Below are 21,293 nucleotides of genomic sequence, written 5' to 3' on the forward strand. Positions count from 1 at the left end.
GGGTTTTTTTGTTTTATACCTGTCGGATCAGCCATTCAGTGCTTCCATCTTTGTTAAGTTATCCGCCCTTTAATGCTCTCATGTACATATTTATACTACTGTATATCCTGTAGACACCTGACCTATATGGTATACATTATATTCCAGTAATAAAATGTAAAAAAGTACAGTAATTCAAGTACTGTACTTAAAGCTAATCCAAGGAGCTTTTATGTTTTACTCATTCTGGAGGCCACTGTGGTCAAAAGCAGTAAATAAGAATTTCATTTAGCTTCTTTTTGACTTGCTAATGTATGACTCATTGCAACTTTTCCTGTGAAAATGTAAACACAAACTCGTTTCATCTAACAACCATACAAAAATAGCCAATCTTCTTGAGGATGGTCTCCTTAATTTATGTGGATCATAGAAGCATCAGTCCTAGTTGGTTGGGCGCATCCATGTAGTCATTACGGTAATCTTGACGGGCGCATTCGTGCAGGTATTACAGTAATCCTGACAGCGGCTCCGGGTGTCAGCTGATCCTTCTTTACTGGGGAGTGAGGAGGAAAATCAGCTGCAGGAAAACACTGCTGGCTAGTTATAACCATGGCTGCGGAGATTCATTCGAGGCCCCAAACCGCCAGACCTATCCTTTTAAACAAGATCGAGGGACATTCAGACGCTGTCAATGCGGCCGTTTTAATACCAAAAGAAGATGGAGTGATCACGGTCAGCGAGGACAGGTGAGTTTGCCAAGCAGGCTAACGGTAGCAGTAGTTAGCTAGCGGGCTCGGTCTATTTGCTGGTAAATGCACTCATAATTCTTGGCGCACTGGTTTAAGGAGGACGGTCAACACAAAACACACATTTTATCCCTCGGAATGACTTATTTACTGGTTGGGATATTCCATATGTTACTAAGACTACTGTTGGACGCTGTTGGGATAGACACCCACCAAGAATGAGTCAGGTCTATAAATTATCCACAAACAAACAACCAACCATAAGAGCAAAAGGGATTAGCTATAATATTCGGTTTTCATCCTATAGCGTTCGCTTTCACGATCCATGTAACAGTGTCACGACGTGTTAAGCTATGTTGACCCAACAAGCTAGCTATCTACTGCTTATAGTAAACATTACTTTCTCAAACTAGCGACTGCTGCCTTTCGGTACTCCTCGTATGTTATCAATATTTTATTTGTCAGTAGTTCTGTTTTTTAGCTTTAGCCTTGTAATGAAAGTATTAATATTCTGGCCGCTGTCTGATTAGCTACATGTAAACAGTGATAATCAAGTGAGTAGATAGAAATAGGTTGGATGTTTATCTTACAACAAGTTGCTTTGTAATGTGTGGCATCTAAGCTACGCATGTATTTAGGCTAATAGCTACATGTAGAAATGGCTGCTAAAATCAGTGTTGGAGGAAGTCTAAGTTTTACTTTGTTTATAAGTTGTAAGTGTAAGTATATCCTCAAACTTAACTTAAAGGATTACAAATAAAAGTACTCACCCGGTCAGTTAGGCCAGGGTGAGTACTATATATATATATATATATATATATATATATATATATATATATATATATATATATGAGACTAGATATCATCTTAAAGTTTTTCTGTCTTTATAAAAATGATGATAATAATAATTGTTATTATTGTTGTTATCATAGCTTTATTTTTAAAATGCAACACTAAGTGTTTAAAGGTGTAATATGCCACATTTCCCTCCAAATAACAATGTATACTGTCTGTCTTTCTAGTGCATTTACAAACAGCTGTGACAAGTCCTACTGATTCTACCTCTAACAAATCACATAACTATCATAAAACTATAAACACAGGGTAAACAAAAATAGTTAAAAAAAATTAGATTGAGTTAAAACTGCAGGTTTAGACAAGATAAAAAAACATCAGTTAAGAATATTCAGGAGAAAGCAATGGTCAAAACATGTGTCTTAAGTTTTGGGGCTTGACTAACAAAGGCTGCCTCTCTGTGCCTTTTACTCCTGACCTTTGGAATAATCAAGAGGTTTGAGTCAGAGGAACTAAAGCACCAAACAGGCGCATACGTCTTGACCATGTCAGACAGAGCGGACGGGGCAAGTGATTTTAAAAGCCAACAAAAGGTTTGTAAAATGAATTATGTGACAGACAGGTAATAAATATATAGATTTTAATATTTGAGTAATGTGGGCTTTTTTTTTTGTCAGAGCTTGTACTGCTGCCCTTTGTGTGAGGTGTAACTGGCCAATAGACACATCGGACAGAAGGGTGTTACAATAGCCCAGTCTGCTGGAGATAAAAGTACATATTAACTTTTCTGTGTCTGCGTGTCTGACTCTGGCAGTATTCTTCAAAAGGACAAATTTAGTTATGATTTTACTGTGACATGCGAAGTTTAGGTCAGGATATAAGGAATAATAACACAGAGGCTCAGGTTTGTCTTGCACATGTCAGGTCAGTTTCAGTGGAGGAGTGGTCACCAATGTCCAGACTGAGTTGTCAACCAGGTAAATAAGACCTTTTGTAAACTGCTAGAGACAGTGACCCTAGTGTTCAAGTCTGTCCAGCAAAATATTATGATCAAATGCAGCACTGAGATCCAACAGGACAAGAACTGATGATTTGCAATATCGATATCAAGGTACAGTATATGTTCAGAAGACTGTGATTTCATACCTCTCTGTTTTACTGTGATGTTTTTGGATTAAAATACTGCTGCAATCATGTTGCAGTTACCAAGGTGATATCTTAAAATGTCTTGTTTTGTCAGACCAAAGCCCACAGTTATGATAATAAACAGAAAAATTGTGAATCTCCGCATTTTAGAGACTGGAAACAGAATTTTCTGTCATTGTTGCATGAAAAATAACTTTATTAATAATCAAAGTAGTTTAATAGTTTCATTATTTTTTACTGCTTGCCCAGTTGGGCAAATGAGTTGCTAGATTTATTAGCATGACATTATGTTACTTGCCCTGGAGAAGCAGGCACATCTTATTGTGTATTATTCCAGTCCAGTCCAGTGCTTATTGTATGTTCAGACTGCAGTATCACTATCATGTGAGAATCTCTAAAAAAATCAAAACTCAAAAAAAGTCATAAGTCATAAGTGATTAACACCATAAAGTCAATACCATATTTTCAACAAAACATGAAGGCAGCAACTATAATTTGACAGACCTCCTAACTTGATCTCTCTGTGGCAGACAGCAGCTAGATAATCTCAATTGTGCAGGTGTAAGCACGATCATATCAGTACATTGCATTCACTGAGTTACACTGTAAGTGATAATACTGTTGTCATGCTTGGTTACAAGTGTGAAGAAGCAACATCCTCATTTAAACATAAAGGAACTGTGAAGAAATGTGGTGCGGTTCCCAGCACATATTTAACCCACTTGATAATGAAAAGGGAAGTTGTGGGGTGAGTGTCTTTGATGAAACCAGGCAGGACTGTTGCAGCTATTGATATTATTAATGCTTTGCAGGCATTTTACTGGAATAGAAGTAAAACCATAAACCCAACTCCTTAAAAAGGTTGACAGAAGCTTCTTTGGAACACTGTCGAACCAAAAACATAATGTGATTTCCATATATATAGCTGTATATATATATATATATATATATATATATATATATATATATATATATATAGCTGTATATATATATGTATATATATATATATATATATATATATATATATATATGTGTGTATATGTATGTATGTATGTATGTGTATATACACACACAAAAAAACATAAATTAGGCCTCATGCAGTTAAAAACAGTAAAACTAACCTCATATTTTATGGTTATGATAAATAAATAATTTTGTATTTGTAATTTTGCTTCATTAAACCCAGAAAAGTGACCTGCCAAGAATTGTTTTTCACCAACAGAACAATATAATCAAGCATTGTGTGTAAAGAGAATTAGTGCTGGTTTCCCAGACAAGGATTAAGCCCAGTCCTAGATGAGGGCTCTCCCCAGTGGATATTTCCATTGAGTATTTTCATTGAAAAGTGCCAAGTATAATTTTTGTATCAAGGGGCAAGTCCATACAAACAGTGTGTAAAAGATTAGAGGGCACTTATCTCCCTGTGAGTATTGCAATTCTAAAAGTATATTGCAATTTAATATTACAAGTTATTGCCATTATTGTTTGCTTTTTTAACACAGCACATTAAGCTAGCAATGTAAAGTCTGCAGCTATCAGTTTGTTTCCACAGAAGAAATATATACCTCAAAGTGTGAGCATATTTGTTCTGTTAAGCATGTGAAATAAAATGGATCCTTTTGTTGAGATATTACCACAATCACAATTCTAATATTCATTTGTGCCTAAATGGGAATTATCATTATGTGTTAGCATTGAGCTAATAGACTAAACCCTAGTTATTTTCTTATATTTAAAAAAAAAGAGTCGCAAAACTGACAAGAATATTTTTTTCCCTACCCCTACTTTAAAGTTTTTTATATCAGAATTTTTCCTTCATAACATGAAGTAGACCGCAGAATGCCCCTTGTGAAGACAATGGAAAGTACATTAAATGTGATGTTTTGATGTTTCCCTTCAGAACCATCCGAGTTTGGCTGAAAAGAGACAGCGGTCAGTACTGGCCAAGCATCTACCACACAGTCTCCTGTAAGTAAGCCTGCATTGCTTCAGTGGAAGGAGGAACTATCAGTGTGCACATACATGCATGCTTGATGCTTGTTTGTCTCGGGGGGGGGGGGGCTTTTTGTGTTGATTTCCCAGCTCATGGCAACTGTCTGCTCTTTCCTCCTTTAGCTCCATGCTCTTGCATGTCGTACCACCATGACAGCAGACGCATCTTCATAGGCCAGGACAATGGAGCTGTTGTGGTGAGTGAAGCTAACTTGAACAAACAGCTTCATATTCTCGCTCCAGGCTCAGTCTTTTGGTTGTTCAAAGAGGCTGGTCTTTAAAAAGCTGCATATCTGGTTTAAATAGGCCACACTTTCAATATTTGGACTCCTCCAAGCACCTGTGGGGGCAGGATAGTTATTTGATTTGAAACTTGTTTTTTGTGTGTGTTTGCTTGCCTTGTAGGAGTTTCTCATCTCTGAAGATTTCAACAAGATGAATCACGTGAAAACGTATCCAGGTAAGAAAGTGAGATGAGGATGTGCACACACTTTCACAAGCCATTTGGCTCTCATGCCCCATTCACCAACAAGCTGAGTCTGGATAGAGTTGTGTTGTTCATTTTTGACTGACAGGTTCATATTTTTCTTGTTTGATTGCAAACTGCAGTATCATAATTTAGTCGTTTTTTTTTTTTTTTTCAACAGGTTAAATATTTAGTTACTCCCTCCACTAAAAAATGTTTTTTATGTTTATGTCGCCTAAAATGTCTGACCTGTACTGATTTGTATCAGTGCAAAGTTTGTCAGTAGAGGTGTTTTCACATTCCTCTACTGAAGGAGGAGTACTTTCCTAAAATCTGAGACTCAATCGTACCACAGGCATTCTAGATTTGGTACATATCACACCTGAAAGCCAGTTGTTGTCTGGTATGCTTAATAGAGATGAAATGGCATAAAAATTTCATATCACAATTATAGTGACCAAAATTATCATGGTTATCAGTATTATTGGGGTGTTCTTAAATTGCGCTAAAAAGTTGAAAAAGTACTAATGGTCACGCTGAAATCCTTTAGCAGTATCACATAACATCATGTCCTTTTCAATGTTCATGTTTTCAATGATGCGAAACAAACTCACAGTACTGCACCTGGGTCTGGGAGACTGATGCTAACTTTGGTTGATGCTGGGCACAGTTTACTGTTAACAGCACAGAGCTGACTTGTCAGTACGAGATTGCATTATAGCATTAGCTATAGCCCCTTTTACACAGCCCATTCAAGGCGGGAATATTATGCCTTTATCTCGCCTCGCAGTCTGTATAAATGTTACAGGGGGTAGTGGGATAGCCGAGGGGCCAGCTAGATTTTTTCCATGATAGAGAAAGATTGTCCAGTCCCTTTTCAGAATTTTCAGAACGTTTTAAGAGTAAGTTGACCTTTACATAACAGAATGACATATGAACAAACTATATAGAATCCTGAGATAATTGAATATTAACATGAACACAAGTAATTCCATTTAATTTCCGTCCTTCGTTAGTTGAGAGTTGTATCTAAACTTTGACTGAGTGTGACTGACTGATTCTCATCACGCCCACATACAGTATTGTGGAGTGGTCCCACTTCCCACAGAGGATGCTGCTAGATAGCATGCTTCATTTTGTGCACACACACATGAACGCATGTTCACGTGCGATGTGGTTACACACAAAGATGGGTTTGCACTGGTGCTTCTAGTTCTAAGATTTAGTCGCACTGTCTCCAAAAATGGACACAAAATGTCACTAAATGGTTGCGCTTTGGAGGCCTGATAGAGCACCATATTCATACCCCAAAAACTTCAAGATCACTGTCATAATGACTCTTTGCCTTCATCACCAAGTAGCAAGTGATTGCAAAGAAAAATTAAACAGTTATAAATCTCTTTGTCATATATTATTATAAAGTGAAAATTTGGTGGCTTGGGCATTGGGACCAAGACAGCTCATTAGTTTGGGCTCTAGGACGTTGTAATGCATTTTTTCACAATCGATAATGGAAGTAATGCAATAAATGTTAGTTGCAGCCCAACATCTGGATTTCATCTCCTATCTTATTGTCATAATTGGTAGGTTATGAACAGAACACAGTTCCTGTGACTGTATCAGCAGCCATTTAGCCTCCTCAGTGGAAAATCAAGCTTCAGGGGGAAGATGGCCGGCCCGTTGTTTTGGAGGGCAAAACGCCACGTCACCACTGGAATGCTCCATCTGTTTTCTACCACTTGTTGCAAAATCAAGCAACAGAGCCTGAACAGCACAAACATGACTCACAATCAGATGAGACAAGCATTAGGATGTGTCTGTGCACTTCAAAGCCAGGCAGAGCTTAACAACACCATTTACCTTTTGGCAGTCAGTGTTGCTTTCTTCAGAGCGGCAACAAGGCAAAACAGACTGCTTTTTTTAGAGTCCTGTTGGCCAGTGATAAAGAACAGCTGACATGTGTTCAGTCAGGTTATAAATTGATATGACAGAAAAATTTTGGGAAATGCTTCCCTCTCTGTAGTTCACATTAATTACTTAGCAAAATCTGTACTGCTTTATTATTTGAACATGTTCGTTGTAGCTTGATGACATAAGCATTGTCATCTGCACACGCTGCGCAAGGAACAAAAACTTTTTTCCATCAGACACCTAGGAGAGCAGAAGGTTACAGAAAACAGCAGTAAGATATGTATATATATATATATATATATATATGTATATATGTGTGTGTGTGTGTGTGTGTGTATATATATACATATATGCAAATGCGAACAAAGAGGAATCTTTTAGGAAAGGGAGTACTAGAATAAGAAAGAGGACAGAGAAGATCAAAGTTTTTCAGTCAGAGCCATGGTTTGGTCATGAGGCAGCAAAAATATGCAAGGAATTTTCTTGTTGATGAAAATAAGTATAGGATGAAATAGAAAGTACATGTAGCTTTACGTAGCATAAAATTTACCCTCATGAGTTCTGCCCTTTTATGCTCTGTGCTCCAATAACAGTTGAACAAACTTAGTACCTTGGCCATCTTTCTCCAGCAACACAGTCACATTTCAATATGGGTAATGCTAGCAGATTGCTTAGCTAACTAGCCAGCTAAAAATTCATGTAGATTAGCAAGTGTTAGCCAATATTAGCAAAATGATAACTAGCTACTGATTAAATTAGATTAGCTGGCTAGTCAGCCAGCGGTATGCTAACATTAGCTTAAGATGTGAAGATAAGTGGCTTTCTAACAGGTGACCCAGCAATGTCTTTTAACCATCTTCAGAATGTGGTTTTCTTTGTAACGTAGATTACTCAAATGTTAGTGGTGTACCAAGCCAAAATGGGCGGGGCTTATGAGGGGTCTCTTAGACTTATTTTGGCCTCAATTCTAATAATCTTAGACAAATACATGTTAATGCGAGGTGTAAATGCATCATAATAAGAATGTGATCAGATCTGTCTGACCACATCTGGAAACTGGAACACATCATGAAAACTGTGTGCAGTGGTGTGCGCTGCACTCATCTGTGCAGCTCATCTGCTGTTAACAAGGCATAATTTCTATAGTCACAGAGTCGTCTCTATGCCAGCACTGCAACACACTGGCACAAAAATGACAAAATCTTTTATACAATGAAAGGAATAACTTTATGTATTACATTTGCTGAATTTACAAGAGACTAGCTCTGCTGCTTTATGAACGTGTTACATAATCAGGAACTTTTTATTTCTTTTCTGTGGCAGCAAACATAACATGAAGTCTTTCAGTAACTATAATACTGCAACTTGAGCTGATCTACAATCTTAACTTTTTTAGTTTGTGTTCGTCAAACACCTTTGCAAGCAGTGTCTATCTTGTGTTTAACGGTGACCATTGTTGTTATTACTTGGTTCCAGTGCACAGTTTGACAGTGGCTTTAAGACAGCCCTGTGGTGCTGCAGGATTTTGACTTTAACTATTTATTGTCACATTAACATATCACATTTTCCATTGGGAAAAATGTCCTCAGGAACACTACAATTAATGGGAAAAACTATCACCATTAAGGAAAAAAAGTGCCTTATCTGTATTGTTTTTACATAAATTTACATTTGGGCAACCAAAAATGTACTTTGGCTATCAAATTTAGGAACTTAGTAACCTGTCGGGCCAGTGCTTAAAGATATTTGCATCTGTCCCTGCTCTGTTTGGACAAACAAGATATATCGCCGTTTCATGTCACAATGCCAGAGCAGAGAATCATTCAATTCGGCTGACTTGAAGCTCTGGTTGCAGGCAAGTTAAAGGGGGGTGTACTGTTTTAATCCAATACACCTTTTATGAAATTGAACAAATACTTCTTCACAGTTCTCTAGCTCCCTGTTCTGTGTATCCACTGAAAGCAAATCGATATTTCTACACAGCCCTGGCTCTGTAAATAGGAAACAAAAGTGGCTCGGACTGAGCCTCACACCAGGATTTCAATCGATCCGGGACAGGTTGCGTTTGTGCCTGTGCACAGGACAAGAAGAAGGGGAGGGGGAGTGAATGGGACAGTAAATCAGTGAAGCAGTGAAGGAGGATTTGTTTGGTTGTTGAATTTAAATATACCCAATATTCCTCCAGAATAGCAGACCCCACCTTTAAAACCCTGCTGTCTTTAAAACTAGAGACATTGAATACGGACATTTGTCAACAAAAGTGTGCACCTTAGAAGTGTTCCCCAGATGGACCATTAACACTGACGGGACTACAGATCGTTTGAAGGGATTCAGCTGTCTTAGTCTGTATTACAGCGACACTAAGCAGATGGGATCAGCACGTGGAGAGAACAAATTAGTTTAAGATGGTGCTCATCCATGACGGCTCAGTTATGAAGTCCAGTGGACTAGATGAGATGTTCTTTGATGTTTATCAAGCATGACAATTGATGTGTGTGTGTGTTGCAGCTCACCAGAACCGTGTGTCAGATATGGTGTTCTCCCTGGAGAGTGAGTGGGTGGTGAGCACCGGCCATGACAAGAGTGTGAGCTGGATGTGCACCCAGAGTGGCAGCATGCTGGGGAGACATTACTTCACCGCCTGGGCCTCCTGCCTACAGTATCCTTCATTCATTCAATGTGTGTATAGTATATATGAACATCTGTCAGCTGAGCGATAACATGTAGAGTGTGTTTTAGCCCTGACTCCCTGCTCAGATACGATCACGAGACGCAACATGCTTTTGTTGGCGATTACTCAGGACAGATCACACTATTGAAACTGGAGAAGCAGACGTACTCCACCATCACTACGTTAAAGGGGCATGAAGGTAAAGACACACACCACATACACAATTGCCTACACATAATGAATCATATACTGAATGCAGCATGATGACACATGCTTTTTTGTTCACCTAAAAAGTTTAACTGATTTAAAAACTTTCAAAACTGCATTTTGCACGATAAAAAAAAGCTTGTGGTTTGAACAAGAAGAAGAGCTAAAGGGACAGTTTGAATTTTTTGAAGTGGCGTTGTATGAGGTTCTGATCCATAGACAGTATATTACCGACAGTAGATGGCGGTTGAAGAAGCAGAGAGGAGTACCAGCATTGATGCTAAGCAATGTACTGCTGTGGACACGGTCAGCAGCAAAACATATCTTAGTTACCCAAAAAAATTTTGCAAAAGAAAAAATTTAGACTATTTTCACCACTTTACTTTGCATCAGACATCCTTTTCTGGTGGGAATCTGTTGTTATACAAGCCCAGGGTTCCTATGCAGTATGGAAAAGTGTGGAATTTGATTTTATTGATTTCCAGATAAAAATAAGTATGGAAAAAAGTAAAGTATGGAAAAATATGTGTTTCCTGACTCTTGCCCCTTTTTTACTAAAAAATGAAATTAGGAATTAAAAAAGCAGAGTCTCTCGAATCATTATTACCAAATAATCAAACGTTAAGCTTATCTGAACATTTATGAGTTATGCAGTGATATAGTTATCCTGTGTAATAAAACCATACTTTTATGGCTGTGTTCATCATCCAGTCAACCCAATAAATAATCAAGGACGTGCAGATTCCAAGATAATTAAATAATTTAACTTTTTTCCAACTAATTTTTGGTTCTTATTTATAAAAGGGACTGCAAAATATGGATAGGACAATAACAGTATTATTTATTCAATATGTTAAGGTAAAATAATTTGAGAATAGGTAGCACTGGTTAGTTTAACTTTCAAACATCTCTGTTCAAACAGGAGGTAAACTTTGTCCAGCTTTGTGCATTAGCGTCGGGACCAAATGACCATGGTGGGTAAATGCAAGTTTTCCAATGGCTGGCTTAAAATAAAACCTGCTTGGCTCAGGATTTGAAATGGGAAATAATACTAGGTGAAGACTTGTATAAAATCATAGTACATTTCCAACATAACCTTCTTGCAATTACTTGGCAACAACCCTCAAAAGTATTGGAAAAAAATCTCTGCACACCTGAATGTGTGACAGGAAAAAGCAAGACAGTGTGTGGGAGTTTCTCTCTTTGTCCTTGAATCATTTGGCAACATAAATGGTCAGAACGTAACATAAATGTCAACAGTTAGATTTTAAAACCAGTCATTTACATAATAAATATTTAGCTATTTTTAGATTGTCTAAAAAAGCAATGAAAGATTTTTGGAAATTTAGTTTTACCTCGTAGAACACAGGAGTTGTTGTTGTTGTTACCGCTGCATTGATTGATTACTTTGCTTGTTGTTATGGTGTGACTTTGATGAATCTGCAGGGGTCACACAATAATAGACCAGCAACTCGCATGTTCTGCCAGGTAAAATAACTAGTCATTACTGGAGCAATTTGGCTTATATAATGGCTGTTTCCCATCTAAATTGCCATTTCTCGTAATTCTCTGGAAATTCCCATATCTGTTTGTTTGAGGTGAGAAATGGCAACTGCGTTGGTTCCATGCTCATCCGGTCATCTAGATGGGAGTATTTTCATTCTTGGAAACTCTCATCAAAATAGAAATGCTTCATCAAAGGATGATTGTATTACTCATGGGATTCTGTATAAAAGGGTTCAGTGTACTTGTAGCTGTGCCAAGAAAATGGATCTCACAGCAAATTGAGCTGTTAGGACACTTTCACTTTCGCTGTACGAAACAAACACTTCCCAGTGTTCTCCTTCAGGCGATTATCACGCATGTTCTCATGAGCTGGTTGGTAACAGGGAGAGGAATACCTCATCTGATCAGACGACCCTCTTTGCTACTAGAAAAACCTATTTTTACCACAGACTTATTGCCTACAACATGGCTATTCAATTACACATTCGCTTAGGTTATATTTTAAAACAAAGAAATGTAGATGGACATTTTCAGCAGCCTATTTTGAAACCGCTTTTTTTTAGCTTTCGATAATGACATGTTTTAAACTATGCAAATGAATGTAGTAAAAAATAAGTCTGTGAATGGCCTTGCCTTGTCTTCTTTACAAAGATCAAGGATACATGAAGGCAGTCTGCTGTAGCTGGTCCGTGCATGGCTGCATGACTCTGATCTTAAGATGCATTAAAACTTTATAGTTTAGCATCCCTCTTCTGTGATCCCTCAAAAAAGTTTTGGTGTACAGTGTTTCTCAATGTGGAATATTATATTCTATATCTACTGCAACTACAGCTCACTGTAAATCAAACACATTACTTTAGTGTTTGAAGATGGAGGTAAACTAAGCAGTTGCCAAGTTAAACTTGACAGTTTTCATTGTCGATTTTATATTTCAGGGTGGACAGAGACTTATTTTCAGTACTACTACTACTTGTGACTGTCAGCAGCCAGATGTTTTGAAGTGCTACAAAGTGTTGTTATTTATGAAAGTCATGGTATGGTTTGTTTCATGTTTAGATGAAAGTCAGTGTTTCCCCTCATATGTCAGCTGATGGAAACCTTCAGCAGAAGCAAATGAATAAGTAGTGTTTTTCCACTTTGTCGTCAGTTGCTGTCAGCCTAGTCTGTGCACCAGCACCTGCCACAGGCCATTCTTCATCATGTGACTGGTCTAACTTAAAGACTTTAATGTTCTGTCCCAGAGTTCCTTTCCCTTTGAATGCCGTAGGTTTCACTGGAAACATGAAAAACATTAAGTCTTTCCAGATCGACTTGTACAGAAAACAGCAGCTGTGTGCTGATACTGAGTGTTTAGCGTGTAATATGCTCTACCCTCTGACAAAAATGGGCAGATGTTCTGTTCCATGTGGTTGATCAGCCAAACATGACAAAGAGTCAAATCTATCTGTGGCCACCCTGTAACAGACCAGTGGCAACAGCTGCTGGACTGTTTATTTTATTTCTTACAGGAGCAATATGTAACAATAACATATCCAAAAATGAGTACAGCAGTCCAAATAGTGAGGTAAAGCCATAGATGGTATATTAAATAAGTTGAAATCCTAATATTATATACAGTCTATGGTTGAAGTAAGTTGTTTCCCCAGCCCCCCTCCTTCCCAGACTTGAGGAAGCTCAGACAGGCTGCAAGAACAGAACACAAGCACAACATTGTAAAAACTTAATTTACATTTAGTCACTGCCTGCAGACTCCATTAACATATTGCTCTTTTTCTGCTCCTTCTAAAAGATTATACACGATTTCTTACGACTTATAAACAGACAGTCAATATGAACGACTCCACTCTTGAATGAAATTGTTTTTAATAATGTTGTTGGTCATAATTTTTTGTTTTCTTGAATTTGATTTCTCCCTCAATGATTCATCTAGATTAAATAAAGCTTTAATGAATGAATTAGTTACGGGCTAGCCTCTAGCTGCTAATACTAACATTCATTTTTAGAATTAGGGATATACAATAGGGATTTCAGTGATTAATCAATAATCAGTTCGTTACTTACGAATTTAATCAGTTGAAAATGTTTTAATTGTTAGTTAATCAATAGTATAGAAATTATATAGTATCGGCTATCAGCAGTAGTTGTTTTGTTATTTTGTCCAGTGAATGTGTACATTTTGAAAAGCATTTTTATTTTTGAAAAGTGGTTTTGAAAAGCATCATATTTTGTCTGCATCTGATGGTGTGACATCACAATAGGAGTTGACATATTAACGTGTCTAAAAACTATAGGAGAGACTCGATGTTCTCCACAACTGGGGAAAAAATCTGCATATATCAGCATCAGCCAGAATTAGTTGAAAATATCTCCATTTAGGATATTGGCAACAATCCATTATTGTGCATCCCTGTTTAGAGTTAGGCAAGCAAGGCATAAAGTAGCTCTCTACAGAAGCAAATAATGAGATCTTGGTCAGATTAAATCCGTATGGAGAACAACTGTGTAAAAACAGAGCTGTAGACTAAACCTGCTGTAGTTCTCCCAGCAGGCACTAGATGGAGCCAACAGGTCAGACGATAACTGTGTTCGTCAGCGGCCTTTTGCAGCACATAATAACACGTGTAATAAGTATGTCCCTTTTTCTCTCTTTTCATCCCTCCGTCCCCTCCAGGTAGTATAGGAACCCTGTGGTGGGATCCTGTCCAGAGGCTGCTGTTCTCTGGAGCCTCAGACCACAGCGTCATTATGTGGGACATTGGGGGCCGCAAAGGACGAACGTTACTCTTGCAGGGACACCAGTAAGTCTGTCCGTGTTTCGTATTTGTGTGGATGCTTACTTTGCTTCACTTCCTCTGTGTCTGTCAAGGACCGGCAGGCTTAAAATCTAAATCAGTTTTACACTGAAGTCAGTAACAGCTGTCCCTAGGCGGCACTCCCTCTGTTTTTATCTTCACTTCTCGATTTTCATACGTATTTCACCACCTACTAGTCCTCCTCCTCTCTGTGACAGGAGTTGATAACAAAGCCCCTGTTCACGGATGTGTGACAGAGCAAGCGTCCGTACATCCTGTTGCACCCAAGCAGGATTAACAGAGGTTTGTCTCTCAAACACCCATTAAATGAGAGTAGTAAGGCTGGTAGTTTGACAGGTCCTAAATGCTGTGTTGACAACTTGATGTTTATCTCTTTTCAAGCCATTTTTTGTTGTGTAGCACACAGTTGTCAGCATACATATCAAGTGGATAAGTGCAAAAGTAGAGTTTATTTGGAGTGTAGTTCAGTCTACTTTTAGCTCTGTTCAGGGCCTGACCAGTACTGGATTTTTGGGACTGCAAACAATTTTGGGGAATAAAAAAAATCTGATATCGATATGACGGCCAGTATTGCTGTGATCCCTCAAATGTGTTTATCAAACACATGCAACAAAGATAATAATATCCTTTTGAGGGATTATTGCAACAAATGTATATCTATGGTCTGTATATTATATTCTGTGTAAAAAATATCAGCTGATGAATCAAAATCTGAATGTTTTTACTCTCTAATATTGGCACCGGCCACAAGAATTCTGTATCAGTCAGACCCCATGTTTTCATATTGGCACATATGTTATATATGATATGGCTGTGATAGGCCAATATTGAGACAATCTGTTTTTCTAGTTTCCATCAGCTCTTGAGAAAAATAAATGGCTTTTTGGCTGCTAAATGTTCCAGTTTCATCAACATCTAGCTTTTTGCTTTTTCTCCTTTATTAACAACTTTTACAGTTATTTGCATATTTGACAGACAAAAAAGTCAAAGACAATACAAACCAGGAATGTACAGAGACAATCAGGACACAGTGCATTGAAAATAATACATGTACTGTCCCCACGCCAGACCACAGAGCCCTGTAGTTATTATTTGCAAACAATCAGGTCCAAAGTAAGTTATGAAAGGACTCCAGACTTTATCAAACTGAACAGGTACCTCTTTTAAATACTAGCTGAGAGCTTCTAGAGGCATGAACCCCAATGCAATACTTTTCTTGTGTGATTTCCTCTGGCACCGACTTTAATAAAATGCATCTCCTAGCACAGAACGAAGGATTTTCAGGAGTTTTAAAGGATTTGGAGTAATGTTTTGGGGATTATTTATACCAATAATGCATGATAGAGGAAAAATGTTTCCCATTTGACCAAGTATATCATTGGTTTCTTTAAGAACAGCTTTCCTGGATTTGCAGATATACACATTCTAATAAACAATCAAAGACTGTGCCTTCTGTGTTCTTCTTCTTATTACAGAACTTGGATGGATCTGGTTTCATTTTATTGTGTGTCTTTGGGGTAATATGTAGCCTATGATTTATCTTGTATTGAACTTCTTTTGCTCTTTTAGTGGTAAAACAGTATGACTTTGCTGAAATTGATGATGAAGAATGGGATGATATGTGACTAAACCTGTCAGTCTCCTATTCTGTTTTAATTTTAGCTGTATTTTCTTTCACTATCCCAGAGGCTGTTCCATAATATCGAGTCCTCGCCATTAATGAATATTTGTTCTAAACAGAAGATTGCACCTCAGTATCGAGGCTGTTTAAGATTGGATATACCATAGTTGCCTAACTGTAAATCAACTTTGCTAACTTTGATTTTCTATGATTCCTCTGTGGAAGTTTTGATTCAGTTTTAAATGATCATTTTTCTTTCATTGAAAACTTGGATTTGATTGAAACTTTGTGTTCATTGTCTTCCTCAGTGAGCGTGTTCAGGCCTTGCGTTACCTGCAATTGACCAGGCAGTTGTTGTCATGTTCCGCTGATGGAGGCATTGCAGTGTGGAACATGGACGCACAGAGAGAAGAGGTTTGCATCACATAAATAAAGGGTGTAATGACACAACCAGCTTAGACTTTGGTATACAAGATTTGGGGTTTATAGTTAGATACACTCTTATATATCTTTATTTTCACATTTTACTAGTATGTCAACTATAACAATGGTCTGTTATTCATAGCAACCATCTGCCACCATCAGAATCAAATGTTTAACAAAGCTGTATAATAAGTAGAATATAATATAAAGAATATATACATAAACATATTTTTTTGCAGTAACCCCTCAAATGTGATTATCAGTCACTTTTCACAAAGATGTAATGGAGGCAAGATATTTTACAGTTTACATATATACAACATATATGCTGATACTACTATCTGATATAGCTGTGATAAGCCATAATTGGTCAGCTCTACTTTATACTCTATAGTGATTCTGTAACTTTGTTTTCTTCACTGCTAATTTCTAACTTACTCAGCACTTGCTGCTCACTCAGTATAATGCTGAGAACAGCATGAAGTAGTTACTGTGGAAGGTGTAGTATCCCAGTATTAGAAGTTGGTTGTACTTGGTAAAGACTTGATTTTTTTCAGCCCTTGTCCACTTGGAGAGTTAATTTAGTGGTCAACATTGTGGGTTTTCTGCATGTGTCTCTGCAGGCGCCCCAGTGGTTAGACAGTGACTCCTGTCAGAAGTGTGAGCAACCTTTTTTCTGGAACATCAAGCAGATGTGGGACACTAAGACCCTGGGACTCAGACAGGTACGGTTGTCTGTACAGTGACCTCGGTAATTGTAAGTCTCTCAGCCCATCAGTCATGCTAATATATGTGTATTTTTCCTTTGTGCAGCATCACTGCAGAAAGTGTGGCAAGGCCGTGTGTGGAAAATGTAGTTCTAAACGCTCCACGTACCCGATCATGGGCTTTGAGTTCCCGGTGCGGGTGTGTGACGCCTGCTTTGACAGCATCAAAGAAGAGGAGTGAGTGGAGAATTTCTCTAAAATTTTGTAATGATTGGTCACATTATAGGCCTGTTTTCAGAGCACTGAGGGCAACTCTGATTAAAAGCTCTCTTTGTGTTTGTGTGTGTGTGGTGCAGTCGAACACCATTGGCTACGTTCCACGAGGGGAAACACAACATCGCCCACATGGACATGGACCCATCCAGAGGCCTGATGGTCACTTGTGGAAGCGACCGCATTGTTAAGGTGAACAACAGACCCTTGATACCAGATAATTCATGCATGTGGTCAGGCTGTGTCCAGTGCACAATGATCATGACAAAACTAATTAAATCACTATTATTTTTCTAAGCTTCTCTTATCTCAGTTAGACTCCTGGTATTAGCATCTACAGGCAGGATAGTTTGGACTCTTTGAAGTGGGGTTATATGCAGTACTTACTGGTTGTCAGTGTATTGAAGACAGTAGATGCCTGTCAAGTTTGTCTTTGAAGTGATATTCAGCCCAAAATCTTTTCAGTGTGAAACACCCCTAGAGAGCTTGAAAGGTAATTATTTGAGTATGTATTTTGTAAATATTTGATTCTAATTACGTGTTCTCATACATGATGACCCAGCATATCCTGTGTCCTTTTAAAACACCGGTTACGTGTGCCCTCAGCCTTAGAAACATCTGTGCAAGATTTTTCTTTTTTTTTTTTTTGTGGCATTTTTAGGTTAGTAGACAGGAAAGAAGAGAAAAGAGAGGGGGTATGACATTTACAACAAATCCTTAGCTGGAATCAAACTGAGCATGTTGGGGTCATGTGGGTTGCACCTTAACAGGAAACCCTACATTTCTACAACACTTAGTTATGTATTTTAAAACTAATGCCATTATCTCAACGTTAACAATATAGTGGCCTCCTGGAACTTCTCCATGTTGAGTCAAGTTGATGTTGTGCCGTGATGTTGTGGCTCTAGGGATGGATATTGGTCGACTTTGGTTTTTAAGGTTAGCACTATTAGCTATGGCACTGTTGGTCTTCATTTGTAAAAATCAGCAGATTGTTGTTTTTATGCACTGACAACTGTCATTCACATTTTCAGATTCTTCTTTAAAAAGATCTATATGGTATCAAACGTGATTTAACAGCTGCTAAGCTACACGTGTTATCTTTGAAGTGTTCTTTTGTTCTTGGGACGTGTGATGGATGCCGCACGAAGGCCACTGGTGAAGAGAAAGAAACAAAAATACTTGTAGATTCTACCTTTTACTTTGATTAATGAAAATGAAAGATGATTTTGATCAATTTTTAATTTAATATTGAAGTTGTGACAACCCTAATATAATTATATTACACACACAAAGAAGCAGCTTGTGTGATTGTGTTCTTAACTGTAGAATTTGATTGTAAATGTGGTCAGTTTGAATTCATGTTTGTCGTTATTCGCAGACAAAACAATACAGAAAAACTTTCCTAGAAACCTCTTAAAGGGCAGTTCACTCCAAAATAAAATACAGATACAGATTTTCCCCCTGGCCTGTAGTGCTATTTCCATCTAGGATTTTTAAGGGTGAGTTGCAGTGTTTTTGACTTTTGGACTTTTCTTTGGACAGTAGAGGTGTCTGCCTTCTCTCCAATGTAATGGGACTATGGGGATAAATAATAAATAGAACAATAATAGAATATTATAAAATATAATAATAAATAAAATAAAATGTTAGAAACAAATATGACCATAATAAAATATAATAATATAGGAATATATCACAATATATAAAAAATAAATTAAATTAATAAAATAATAATAAATCTGGGATCAATAGCACTGTAGACCAGGGAAAAAAAAACATGTGTTTTTGATCTGGGGGTGAACAACTGCTGCGGTTCAGTCTACTTGTCCTCTGTCCATCTGTATGGTCAGTATGTTGATGCCTATTGTGATCAGTGGCTAGTGGTCTATTAAGTGTAAGTGTTAAGTGCACGTGAATAAACAGCAGAAAAAAATGGATTATGCTGCCAGAATGGTCTGAGAACTTTCTTGTAGTAACTTTTGATTTTCTAAATTTTTTTCCTCCATTAAAACTTGTCAACATTGGGATTTATTATAAGTAATTAAAATGGACCACAGAGCATTTCCCTCATGGAATTTTTGGGACAGTCTCAACTTCAGTTGTAAAAGGCGTTATTGTATGAATCATGTTTTCATTGGTTCATTTTTTTTCTTATTTTCTTCATTTGATGTAAATGATGAATAAACCAATCTGTTGATTGACAGAAGCAATGACAGAAATGGTTGCATCCAGTCCTCTCAGTAATAATGCAGAATCCTTAAATGTAGCTTTGCACCAGGCTGCTGTCATTGTTATTGGCTGTTTTTCCTCCACAGATCTGGGATATGACGCAGGTGGTTGGCTGTAGCTTAGCAACAGGCTTCTCCTCGCGCTGATTGGCCCGGCCCACTACATGTTCCAACCGCTCTTCCAATGTCATGGAAACCCCTCTGTACAGTATATCTCTCCATCATGCCTGGGATCTTCAGCCACAACCAGGCCTGCCCCTGGTGAATGTGCGTGTGTGTATGCGTGTGTGTGTGTGTGGATAGTGCAGCCCTCCACATTCCTTTTGCTTCTCATGACAAATCCGTCTTTAATTTCACTGAATGTCAGTCCTACATGAAGGTATGTGTGAGACTGATTTTTCACTCTTTGCTCTGATCTGAAGCACAATGGTGTGTGTGCGTACATGTGTGCATGTATCGTAATATTTCTCCTGTAGGAGGAATGGTGTTGATATTAGTGTTTACATTATATTAATATTTCCAGTGCTTCTTTTGACAAAGGTCGTTTTTTATTACCCTTGCACTGTAAAATTAGGTTTCACTAAATCGCTGACATGCCATTCCTGTACAAACATACACTAGCTTGCTTATTGCTGTTGCCCACTAACTGCATATTACTCAGTCACTGTAACATGTACAAAACACCCCTGAACATCTGTATATAACTCTGCATCATATGTATAGTAGATAGTTGCTTGAATTGACTCACTGATCAAAGTGATCAGCTTTTTCTGTCTTTTTTCCTCTCTTTTTCTCTTTTCTTTCACTAGTTGGCCTTAAATCACTCTCAGGAGGTTTTACATCAGTCGGTTGTCACTGGGCGGGGGCTTTTCATGTCAGTCGTAACCACTATTAATGTGTGATCACTCAGGCGTGCTAAGAAAATCAATAGGACAGCCTCTTTCTAAATAGATGAAGGAAGTCTCTGGGTACACTCAAAGATGCTGCCATGGAAATTTGATGTACTTGTCAGATGTTTGCATGACAGCACTGACCCAGCCAGGTGAGGCGTGGGGAAATTTGAAAATGCTGCCCTTGTGACATGACTTGACACATCTTGAAACATCCTGTCACAGCCATCTTGAGGTGCACCCGTCACATTACAATTCAAGATTTGATTAGTGTGACTTGTGATCCCTTCAGATTTATCAATTTTGAGTCTCCAACTTTATTGTTGTTAAAAACAAATTTAGAAAATAGCACAGCATCATCACCTCCTAGATATTTATTACTTTCTATAAAAAGCAAAATAAGAAAACTTTTAATTGACTGTTCCTAAGTGTCAGCCCTTTTGGCTTCCTATCAAAGGCTAACTACCTGGCTAATGATTGACGTGAACTAGCGAGGATTTAGCTAACATTAGCTATTAGATGCCACTATAAGGAGTTTTCATGACCTTTATGACAAACATAAAAAAACAAGACCATCAGTGTGAAGATTGTCCACTAATATTAAGAATATAGTTATTCACCTGCCATGGCGACAGATTGAAACGTCAGTGGCATGCAGAGGGAAAGACCCTGTGGTTGCATGCAGTTATGTTAGCCAATTAAAAAGAAGCAGGAGGAGATTTTTCTTCAGATAATTATTTTTTATATTTTTTGGTTGTATAGCTTTTGTCCACAGGGGCCTCCGAAATCAACACAATATGAAAGTTCTTTGTAGTAGCTTTAACTACACTTTTGCTGACACTAGCTATTGGACGTAATTAGCTAGCAAATAATTGATTATAGATTAGCTAGCTAGCTTTTGCTAACATTGGTGAAC

General features: G+C 37.8%; 1 protein-coding gene across 1 annotated transcript; it reads left to right on the forward strand.

Annotated features, from left to right (window-relative positions):
- Positions 1-533: 533 nt before the first annotated feature.
- wdfy1 (WD repeat and FYVE domain containing 1) lies at positions 534-20,108 on the forward strand. The gene is made up of 12 exons (XM_084717019.1): positions 534-725; positions 4,567-4,634; positions 4,782-4,855; positions 5,064-5,118; positions 9,544-9,694; positions 9,793-9,905; positions 14,091-14,217; positions 16,162-16,267; positions 16,900-17,001; positions 17,090-17,220; positions 17,340-17,448; positions 19,575-20,108. The coding sequence occupies exons 1-12, from the start codon at positions 589-591 to the stop codon at positions 19,632-19,634; spliced, it is 1,233 nt and encodes a 410-aa protein (XP_084573145.1). The 5' UTR covers positions 534-588; the 3' UTR covers positions 19,635-20,108.
- The last annotated feature ends 1,185 nt before the right edge of the window (positions 20,109-21,293 follow it).

The sequence above is a fragment of the Lutjanus erythropterus genome, chromosome 4, assembly GCF_056507025.1.
Source record: "Lutjanus erythropterus isolate fLutEry1 chromosome 4, fLutEry1.hap2, whole genome shotgun sequence".
NCBI lineage: Eukaryota > Metazoa > Chordata > Actinopteri > Lutjaniformes > Lutjanidae > Lutjanus > Lutjanus erythropterus.